This window comes from Panthera pardus, unplaced genomic scaffold, assembly GCF_024362965.1.
Source record: "Panthera pardus isolate Hobbes unplaced genomic scaffold, ASM2436296v1 HiC_scaffold_2, whole genome shotgun sequence".
Lineage (NCBI taxonomy): Eukaryota > Metazoa > Chordata > Mammalia > Carnivora > Felidae > Panthera > Panthera pardus.
Window position 1 is genome coordinate 26,183,431 of NW_026526765.1, and position 11,749 is coordinate 26,195,179.

Consider the following 11,749-nt stretch of genomic DNA (forward strand, 5'->3'; position numbering starts at 1 on the left):
AACACATCCAGGAAGTGGCAGCTCTGGGTAGTGAGCCCAGGCTCTAGCCATTATTCTAAACAGCCTCTCAGCACTGGACTTTGGCAAATGCAAAACATTTGCTTCTATGACAAAAAACAGGACTCACCATCCTTAAGGATGAGATGAGGCCAAGTAGCACTGGACATTGAGCTGTGTTTTCTATGGATGTTTGTGTATTTGAACTAGGTGATGCAGGTCAGTTGTGGCTCTCTTCCTATGGGAACTTTTTCTAGGAACGAGGCATAGAATGCCTCCTCACAAAGACTTAATGGTGGTCATCTGTGGAATGCTGAATTCATTCTGCTCCACGGCATTCCATTCTTGACAATTTCTCCTGAAATAAAAAGACTTGCTTTTGTGTGTGTGTGGTGTTTTTTTTTTTTTGTACTTTTATACAGAATTTGTAAGCTACTAAATTTCAAGATTGTATTTTCTCATTTCATGTTCAATGGGTTTAAATATGGTACCTGAACTTTCAAATGATGCTTATTGAATGAAACAATGCTCAAAGAAATTAAATGACTTCCCCAAATTCTCATGGAGCTTAAGTTTTTTGAGGGGAAGGGCTATCTTACTTAAGCCAGGACCTGGCTGGGATAAACCAATGGCCCAGCATATTTCCATTCCTGTCCTTAGAACTTGGGGTGGGGAGGGGTAGTCCAGAGGGTGGGTAGAGATGGTCAGATCCACAGGAACAAGTACAAACACAAACTGGAAAGAGAAACTGAGATGCCATTGCTGATGGAAGAGAGGACACAGATGCCAGGCAGGTAGGAATGGCAGTGCCCACAGATGCCAGGCAGGTAGGAATAGCACTCCTCTTTGAATCCTTAACACCAGCACTAGAGTAGGCTTTCAATAGTATCCAAACATGAATGAGTGGATCCCTACTGTTCTTTTAGTCAGTTTTATATTCAGAGCATGGAGAGATCATGGTGACTGATGGAGATGAAAACCTAAAGGGGGAGGTTGGACTTAGGCTGGCTTGAGGTAGAGAGTAGACGTGAGGAAGAAAGAAGGCACCCGTATAGAGGGAACTATGGGCAAGTGTGATGCACCTGGAATACTTAACCTCGTCAACAGGTACAATTTCCTTGACTTGTGTAATATCTTTACTGCTCTCCAAATTCCTAAACCTGGGAAGGATTTTCCTCACTAAGCCAGTACCAGGAAAATCTTGGCATGATTCTTGTTGGCTACACTTTGCCCATCTCTGCCATTGCTTGTGAACCTTGAGTCTAACTTGTTAACCATTTGATTTGCTTACATTATTCATGAACGTTGAGTCATTGGTGTTTGGGCTCACCCAACTGGGGTTTCCTTTTCAGGTTAACATGTTTGTTGAAGGATTCCACGATGCCATCCTCCTCTATGTTCTGGCTTTACATGAAGTACTCAGAGCTGGTTACAGCAAGAAGGATGGAGGGAAAATTATCCAACAGACTTGGAACAGAACATTTGAAGGTGAGGATTTAGTCTATAAGATGACAACACTCTGTAGATGATCAAGCTGCTTCTTCCCTGGTTCTGTTTTTCTTTCTTACGCCTATGGGACTTTGTCAGTTTCCTGTTTTCCTCAGCTGTAAAGTAAGGATAATATGTCAAGTTCAAACTACCTCACAGGCTTGTTGTGAAAATTAAATGAGATAAAGCTTGTGAAAGTGCTTTGAAAGAATCCCACTGAAACAGGAAGTACCTTGTCTCCTTTTGATTGTTAGATAACAACTCTATGCTTCAAATTAAATTTGTCACAAGCCTTATTCACAACAAATAATTAGTTTGTGAAGAGTTCTGTGATCAGTTTTAAATGAAATAATCCCAGATACACATTCATCAATTTAATCATGGGTAGTTTGAGATTATAAGCAAGTCTAATCAAGCCCTCTGTTTTTATTTTATTTCTAAAATGGTGAATATCAGCTGTGGCTTTCTTTAGAACAGAGAAGTATATGAACCACAGCAAAAAAAATGGCCCATAATCTCATCACTCAAGCAACCTCTGTTGACATTTAAAAATTGTACAAGAATGAGACTATTCTTGGCTGGAAAATTTAAACAGTACAAAAATGTACAAAATTAAAAGTGAAAGTTTTCCTTCCCACCCTAGTCTCCTCTCCCTAATGTAACCACTATTAACAATTTCCTATGATTTAGTCTAAAAATATTTTGTGCCTTCTGCCAGCACATATGCATTTATATATCTTATCAAAAAAATTTATACAAAAGGAACCATACAATGAATGTCACTCTTCCATCTCATCTTTTTTTAAAACTTGTATGTCAAGTAAAAAATTTTTCCACATGAGCACTCATGATTCAGCACAGTTTAAAATGATGGTTCTATATTTTTCTACTATATGGTTGTACAAGGATTTCTTTAATCAGTTTCCTATTGACGGATACTTCAGTTGTTTACAGTTTTTGCTGTTATGCAAAATGCTATCTCAAGCATCTTACACATCTTGATGAATTTTTGTGAGTACATCCAATGGGGAATATTTCTAGTCGTGAGATATCCGGGTCCAAAAGTATGTTAGTGCCTTTTAAGGTGCATTAAATATTGCCAAATATCTTCCCAAAAGGTCTCCTGGTCTGAATTCTTGCTAATAGTGTATAGAATTCTGGTTTCCTTTCACTTCACTGACAGTCTCAAAGAAGATTAACATGGGACTCAATGAGAATGACCCAGCTGCTGGAGCCTTGCAGATGTCAATTTTATATTCATGCACCCATTCATTCATCAAATATTCTTGAGCACCTGCTATATGCTAGGCACTGTTCAAAGTGCTGAGGATTCAGCAGTGAGCTAAAGACCCTCCCTGCAATCAGTTGAGCTTTCCAGGTAGTGGAGGGAACTGGTGATAAACAAACAAATACACCATTTCAGGGGCAATAAAATAAAGCAGGGTAGGGAGATAGACAGTGACAGGAGGGGGTGGTGGGAGGACTGCTAATTTAAAGAGTGGCTGGGGAAGGTCTCTGGTACGTTGAAGTTGAGTAGAGACCTGAGTAAAGTGAAAGAAATTATGTAGATGTTTAGGAGGGAACATTCCAGACAGAGCAGCAAACACAGAGACCTTGAGTGTATCTGGCCAGAGAGTGCTGAGTGGCCCCCCTGAAGAGCAAAGAGGCCTGTTGGGCTCAAGCACAGCACGTGAAGGGCAGTGTGATAGGAGCCACAGTCAGAGAGGGAGTGGGGGACAAATCACATGCATCTGGAAGCTGTGCTGGTGACTTTAGTTTCCACCCAGAGTGAGATAGAAAGCCACCAGAAAGTTTTGAGGGACATGATCTTTCTGAAGTCTTTAAAAGGAGTCCTTACGGGGACTATGTGGAAAATAAAGTATAGTATACTGATGGGTATCATTTAAAAACCACTGATATGGAGTACAGATTGCTGGACCAGGAGTTCAGGGAACCTGCATCCTAGCCACTGTCACACTATTTTGGGCTTCTCTGTCATCACCTGTATGAAGGAGTTGGACTAGCTGATGACCGACAAGAGCCCTTTCAGTCCTACATCACACTAACCCCTCCTGTGAGCCCTTTCATACACTGGGCTATGCTTACATCTATTTGCAATTCAATTAATGAAATTTTTCAGTGATGGGAACAAGTACTGCCAAGTCTAGATTTGGAGCGCGCACGCTCACACACACACACAGACATACACACACAGACACACACACACACACACACACACACACACACACACACACATATTCATTTGGGATTTCAATGCACTCCATTGCCTCATCCTGCCCTTGTTTATTAGGAATGGTAGGACAGTGCTGAGAGGTCAAGTTCCAGTTGTCTGGGCAGCAAATATGGTGACAATTGGCTTTAGTTTCTCTGTGGTGGTTTTAGTGAATGTCATGTCTTACTTGACACTAGAGTAGCATCTACGTTAAGTTTAGACAGATTGTAGGACATGACAAACAAATAAGCCTCCAGGATTGTCTTGCTCAACTTGTGACTGCTTCAGTTGAGGAGCTGGAATCCAATCAGATAATTCAGGGGGCATATTAGGACAGAGTCAGATTTCCCAGAAGTTGTGCCCAATACACTGAGAAACTAGTGTGTGTGTGGACACAACCTTGGTAGGCCACATCCCATTTTTAGCTGTTCCTTACTACATGGTGTGGTCATTTGTTCTTGGTCTTCTGAAGGAGGTTGTTAAGGGAAGGGCAGGTGCCCACAAGGGCTGGAATTCAGCATTGTATAGAGGGCATGGACTAAATTTTCCCATAGGTCATCCTGATGCTTCCATTCTAGGGCCAGGTCTACACAGACAATATGAAATGAGTCCTAAAACAATCAACTATATAGTCGAGTCTAAACTTAGACTCTTATTTGTCCAGATATAAAGATAATTGAAGCGAATGTAAGTTTTGGGCTTGAATTATTTGGAAAGCCGATTTTATTTGCTAAACAATGATCAGTCTGAGGGTAGCTCCCAAAAGAACTCTGAGAAATGGTCATTCTGTAAGTGACCATTAAATTGTTAAGGGAAAAATACTCTGGATGTTATTTGACAAATTTGGATTTTATTACTGTGAAACCAATGACCGTCTTTCAAGGCTCTCAATAAATGGCCTGGGAAGAAGCTGAATTTCCTCTCTGTGGGAGAGGTCAGAGTGACAAGGTAAATAGGACTGTGGCTCAAACCTTGAAGTCCACTACAGGCCAATGGAAATGAGGGTGGAAAGTCTCATTACTTATGTACAGGAAAATTCTGCTGTCAGCTTGACAATCTCACCTTATACACAATACTCTCAGGTGAAGTCTCACTTGCTAATTGGCCACCCTGAGGGTTCTCACCCCATTTCTTGGCAGAATTGTAATAGCTTAAAGTGTAATGAGGTCTTGGATTACTAGGGCCACCTTGTCTTATAAAATACTCTACAAAACCCTTAGCAGAACACATCTTTCTTTATAAACACCTCTGAACAGGATAACAAATGGTTTTGGATAGACAATATGTTTGGAGATAAATATGATGTTTTCAAAAGATTTTAAAAAATGTTTATTTACATTTGAGAGAGAGAGAGACTGAGCACGAGCAGGAGAGGGGCAGAGAGAGAGGGAGACACAGAATCTGAAGAGGGCTCCAGGCTCCAAGCTGTCAGCACAGAGCCTGATTTCGGGCTTGAGCCCATGAACTGCGGGATCATGACCTGAGCCGAAGTCGGATGTTTGAGTGAGTGAGCCACCCAGGTGCCCCAAGATAAATATGATGTTTAAAAATGACATATGTGACTTAAACGTTGTATAGGCTGTCAAGAATAAACAAGTTTAAGATAGGTGTATCCTCTGTAACCGGCATATATTAGAAAGACAAAAAAATCAAGATGAATGGTAGCTCCATTCTGTTTGCGGCAAAATAGACCGAAGTCTGGAAAAATCAGTGGGCCCTCAAACCATAACCAAAAGGACAGTAAACCCAAATACTTGCCCTCTCCAAACCACACTAGAGGATGGAACTTTCCCTTGGGATCCCTTTTCCCAGACATTCATTTTACTTCCAGAGAGAATCAAATCAATAGAAACACTAAGAATTACACTGAACTTTAACACAGTTTAAAATGAAAGAAAACAAATTGCCTTAGTTAATTAGAATGTGGCTGACCTATGCATTCTCTTGCTTAGTTAATGAAAATTACAGTATAGACATTTGATATCAACTAATGATACATATTCTCTTTTACTGATTAGCTGTCTAAGCCACTGTTGCTAGCCAAAGCAAATTGAAATCCTTTGTGTGGGCACTCAGGCTTTCCATGCTCTGGCCATCCTATGCCAGCCTTACATCTCACTGCTTCCTTCCACATGCATGGGCTACCTACCCCAGAATGTCATGGTCCCTCTGGTTCCTTTCAGCTTCCATGACTTTGTAAATATGAACAAGTCTGGCCTTTCTGCTTAGAATACTGCTACTTCCTGATGGCTGCTTGTCTAAATCATGGATTTTACTAGTATTCCTATGAAAGATCTGCTCTTTTACTGAATCCTCCTTGAGTCTCCAACTGGATGTGCCAGCTCCTTTTCTGAGTGGTGTGGGCATGGTCAGATGCCCTCTCCCAGATTCCGGGCACAGTAGTGGTGGTATTCCAGGCACAGTAACAGTAGAAGAAAACAACTAACTTCTTTTATACTTGTGGTGGAAGTGTTTTACCTGTTGTAGCTCATTTAATCTTCTCAACAGTCTCTTGGCTGAGAGGTACTATTGTACCTCTTTTACAGTCCTGAAGGTGGAGACCCAGAGGGCTAAGTCCTTACCCAGGGTCACAGAGCTAGTAAATGTGAAAGCTAGGATTAAAATACATGCAGTCAGATTCCAGTGCGAACAAGTGAAATCCTTAGTCCAGGCTGCCCCTGTCTTGAGTGGGGAATGTGTCCAGTTCAGCACCTAGTAACGACCCAGAACTCATGTGGATAAACAACAAGTGACTTCATGTATCTATATGAGATGACAGATGTCAACTAAACTTACTGTAGTGATCATTTCACAATATACCCGAGTCAGACCTTTATGCTGGATGCTTGAAACTCATACAGTGAGGTATGTCAATTATAGCTCAATAAAACTGGGAAAACACCCCCAAAACAAAACACAATAAAAATGAATTAATGAACACAAGTAGGGTGAAGACTAGCTCTTCTTTAGCTCTTGGCTCCCATGGCCTGTGAAGCAGGCCCTCTGCTCTCCTGTACATTGAGTGTGCCTATAGTGATGCACATTCACTGAGTCCTGGGCCTGGAATGACTTCTCTTCTATAATGTTTGGCCAGTGATAACATGAACTCATGACAGGTCTAGGAGTGCACCACACCTCCAGCCTCTCTCTCTTTGCAGTTTTTGTTTGTTTTTAATTAATACAAGACTCTGGGATAAGCATGCTGCTTTCAGGATTAGCCTTAACCTTTTTTTTTCCTAAACATATTCCCCAAAGAGGGTCATTTATTTCTTTTTCTTTTCATTTTTAAATGGAGAAATGTTAAGAATTTAGGAATGCAGACACAGATGAAATTACAATGTCTTTCCAAATGCCAACGAAAATGCTCAGAGTCTGATGAGCTTCCCTGTGGCATGAGTTTGTTTAAAAAATCCTGTCAATTCATTTTCTTGTTTTTGGTGGCAGACAGAGGCCTTTGAAGTCACTAACTTGGAGTTCTTCCCGTCTCATCCTCTAGGTATTGCCGGGCAGGTGTCCATAGATGCCAATGGAGACCGGTACGGGGACTTCTCTGTGATTGCAATGACAGACCCAGAGGCGGGCACCCAGGAGGTGAGCGAATGAGACTGCCTCGGCTGCTCCTTCTGCTTGTTGAGGTTCCAAGGAATGCATTTGTTCTGGTGTCCAAATAGCTGTCCCCAGAGCAGCCTCCAAATAAAAATGAGCTGGAAATCTAGGAGTTTCCAAGTAGAGAGGGCTCCCTTCTGGTTGAGGGGATCCTGGAAGATTTCAAGAAACGGTTCCATGTTTATCCTGAGCGGGGAAATCCTGTTTCCAGTGGCCAAATGTGCTTCTTTGATGGCTCTCATCCAGGGTTGATGTTTCCATAGCACTTGATGTGACCCTGGCCTAAAGGGCTTGCTGCTTTTCTCTTAGTACACATATATGTGGCCTTTGTGGGAGGAGCAGAGCCAGCTGGACCTGACACTTGCTACATGTACTGCATGATTTTTCACCCTTGGAGTGGCCTGAGTCTCATGTGCATTCTAGTCTCTCCCTCTGTAAAGGGAGGATAGTAATAGTCTATTATGGGCTCGTTGTGAGGTTAAAGTACTTGGGACATGCTCCGTACATGCCAGTGATTGTTGTATTTTGGTGATTATCTAGAATTCTTTTTACTATGACATGAGCTAGCCTGTGAGAGCTTGCTGGCCCTCCTTCAGAAGACAGAGGGGGAGATGTCACAGGCCACTCAGGAGCAGTGTGCTGGTGCCCAGGAAAAAAAGAGAAACAGATCCTGAGAACCTGGGTGGGAAGGTACTTCTAGATCAGGGCCCAGGTAGCTGATGGAACATCTGTTTGAACCAGAAACCGTGGGTGAACCTTGAAGTGAGCATCAAAGAAAACTGAACCAAGTGAAAAAAAAGTTGTCTGGAAATGGGGTGCAAATGGGATAAATTCAGCAGAGAGGAGAATGTAACTCTCGAAATCAGGGGATAATCTTCCAAACAGAGGAGGGTGAAACAGGATGTTCCTAAAAGATACTTTTGACCCTTTATGTGCCCAGCTAATTGAGTGGCATGAGGCTGTGTACCTGGACTGGCTTAATCTGGGTATGAGATGCCGGACTCTCTCCCACATCCCTAAAAGTAACTGGGGCCTTACAAATGGCTGCCTGTGTGTGGGCTGCTCTGTGGCAGACGGCAGACGGGTCAAGCAGCACCTCCTCGGATGAGTGAGGGAGGAGCCATGAGTTCCAAGATTATTGTTTTCTGTGTAACCACTTTCCTGCCATGGGGAGCCACAGTTCTCCCTCAATTATGCCTCCTTTGAAAGCACCATCAGTGACCACAAATCCTGACTTACAAAGTCCTCAAAAACACATCACTATAGTCAGTGTCACAGGGGAGCCCACCCTATGCCTCCTTTGGAAACAGATAACTTCGACCTTTCAGTTTGCATGTTTTCTGCTTTTACGTAGGTTATCGGTGATTACTTTGGAAAAGAAGGTCGTTTTGAAATGCGGCCGAATGTCAAATATCCTTGGGGACCTTTAAAACTGAGAATAGATGAAACCAGAATCGTGGAGCACACAAACAGCTCCCCTTGCAAATCATGTAAGTTTAGAGACTTAACTTGTGCTGTGTTTCACCATCTTTAATGTCAGTGTTATGCAAGTTTAAAAGACAGATGTTCTCTAGGAGCTCATGTTCTGAACGTTCAGCTTTCTTTTTCCGATGTGGTAAAACCCAGGGGAACAGTTCACGAACTGGCACCCCACCTTCACCAGAGGTTTCTAGGTCTTTCTTCTCTTTCATCTTTTCCCAAAATGCTAGATGACTTCTTCCTATTACTCCATCTCTTACTATGTATCATCTCTTAGCATCTGGCATTACTAGTTGGGGAAAATAAAAAGATCAAATAGGAAATGTGTAGCAAGTGTCAGTCTGATCTTCAGAGTTTGTTGGTACCTTCCTACCCCTCAGACTTAAACACTCCCAAATTTGCAAATTAGCAAATAAGTGTAAAATATATTATTCATGAGAAGCCTTGTCATAAATATAGAAGCAAGTGGACATTCTTTTATTTTTAATTAAAATTTTTTAGTGTTTATTTATTTTTGAGAGAGAGAGAGAGAGCACGAGTGGGTGAAGGGCAGAGAGAGAAGGAGACACAGAGCACAGAGCCTGGTGTGGGGCTTGAACCCATGAATCATGAGATCATGACCTGAACCAAAGTCAGATGCTTAACTGACTGAGCCACCCAGGTGCCCCAGCAAATGGACATTCTTTTTTTTTTTTTTTAATTTTTTAACATTTATTCATTTTTTGAGAGACAGAGAGCACAAGCCGGGGAGGGGCAGAGAGAGGGGGAGACACAGAATCCAAAGCAGGCTCCCGGCTCTGAGCTGTCAGCACAGAGCCCGATGCAGGGCTTAAACTCATGAAATGCGAGATCATGACCTGAGCTGAAGTCGGACACTTAATGGACTGAGCCACCCAGGCGCCCCACAAGTGGACATTCTTATAAGGAGCTTACAAATAGGAGTCTGTTGGAAATCATTGCTTTAGAGAGACCCTTTGATAAGCTAGTGAGGGAGAACCAAGTGAATATTGATCTTTCGGGCCAGTTGGTCACTTTAGGCTAATGTATTTATGCTTATTATTTTGGGTCCAGCCTTCAAACCATGTTATTTATGTATATGCAATAACTACGGGGAGGAGTAGGGCAGAAGTGTGTTAAGAACATTCTCTGGAGTTACTGGGCATGGGTTTGAAATCCCACCCTTGTCACTTACTGGTTTTGTGACCCTAGGAATATTCCTTTACCTCTTTAAACCTCTGTGTTCCCATATGTAAAATGAAAAAAATGCACCCAACTCTTAGAGCTGTTCTGAGGATTAAATGAGATAATGCATTAAAGGCTGACACTATGCTGTTTATATAAAGCTAGCTTTTTGTCATGTTTATATAATAACTGGGACACTACTGAATTTGATTGTTTCAAGTTGTTATTCCCATCTTTGCAAAGCTATATAGGACATTTTGACATGAAACTCTGGCTCTGGTGAGAGAACATCTAAAAACAGAATATTAACCCAGTGCATTTTTCACCAAATCTTCTAGCACTTTGAAGTGTCATCATCCATCTGTGAAAGTAAGATGTGCTGGGTCAGTCCCATGGTCTGTCCAGTTGTCTTCTCTGACTATGAACTCAGTGTGGATGTGTCTAAAACTTCAGTCCTTGTGCTCCTCAGATACTTTTGGAACCTGCTTTTTCTCATTGTTCTCACTCTCTTCGAGTGGTATGTTCGTCCATCTGGTCCTTTCTTAAATGCTTCTGAAGCTTTGTGCTTAGCAAACAAATGAAGGTGCAGGATCCCCTAGAAAATCTTTCTTAAAAAAAAGGAAAATTTGCCTCAAGTGGGAAATTGAGATACACCTTCCAGTGAATGAAACTTGAGATATTTCTGTTTCTCAAAATGAACTCTGATTATCTATGTTTCTTTTTTAAGCAGGTGGTCTAGAAGAATCGGCAGTGACAGGAATTGTTGTGGGGGCCTTACTAGGAGCTGGTTTGTTAATGGCCTTCTACTTTTTCAGGTGAGAACTGTTTTTATCAAGTTTTAAAATTCACTCTCCTTTATTGCCCTTGTCACTTGCCTTTGCACAGTCCTCCCTATGACTTGTCTATATCTTGGTCTTACCCCCAAAGCATGGTGGTTAAAAGAACTAAGCTGTTCTTCTGTGATGGTCTTTGTGACCCTGGTGGTTTGGTGGTCAGTGGGTTAGCATACTGGGTAGTGGGTCAGGCTTTCTGTTGCATCCCCCTGTCGGCCACAGAGCCACTGCTATCCTTTGATCACAAATATTCTGGCACAAATTCCTACTACCCACCAAATGTGTAAGTAGACAAAGGAGAAACAACTTACCTATTCTTAAGCTTCCTCCAATTCAGAAATAGGTGTCTGAGTTCACCTTCTGAAGAGGAGGAGGTGGCCCTTAATCTACACTCTCAGGCTGGTGTGTGCTCAGTTTGGAGAATCCATGTGCTTAATTATCACTGTGGTTAAGCCCCAAAGCTTGTAAACTTGTAATATTTATGTGTGTTCAAGATACTAATAGTCCCAAATGATGAGGGCGATTCATTCCTTTGTAATCTTTGGTGATTGAGTTTGTGGCTTATTCTCATGTCATTAGACCAAGATTTCTTCATTTCTGTATGGAAATTTAACTCTGGGTGTATGTGATTCTTTGTGGGAACAATTGTATTCCTGTTCCTTTGGTCACAGTATACTTAGTCTGATCTTTATCTAGGGCACATCCTGGGAGTTAGGGAGAGCTTCTGTGGCAGAACAGACAAGACTTAACCCACAAGGCACCCAGGGAAAAAGGGGGAGGTTTGTTCTATGGCATTTCAGAAAGCATGCCAATTTTCCTCCTTGAAGAAGTGCATAATGCCTTGGGGCACACAGCTTTAATCTCTGACCAGGGTTTCATATTCTGTCACTTCTCATTTATCAACCCAAACCCAGATGTCCCTTGAGGGCAT

General features: G+C 42.0%; 1 protein-coding gene across 3 annotated transcripts in view; it reads left to right on the top strand.

Annotated features, from left to right (window-relative positions):
* Positions 1-11,749, top strand: part of NPR3 (natriuretic peptide receptor 3) — a 93,282-nt gene that overhangs the window by 60,018 nt on the left and 21,515 nt on the right. For 2 of the 3 annotated variants that reach the window (XM_053906910.1, XM_019450695.2), the window contains exons 4-7: positions 1,350-1,485; positions 7,215-7,309; positions 8,679-8,814; positions 10,713-10,800. In XM_053906910.1, coding sequence (XP_053762885.1) covers positions 1,350-1,485; positions 7,215-7,309; positions 8,679-8,814; positions 10,713-10,800 — 455 coding nt within the window. The remainder of the gene's footprint in view (positions 1-1,349; positions 1,486-7,214; positions 7,310-8,678; positions 8,815-10,712; positions 10,801-11,749) is intronic. The other variant, XM_019450696.2, reaches the window with a different exon arrangement.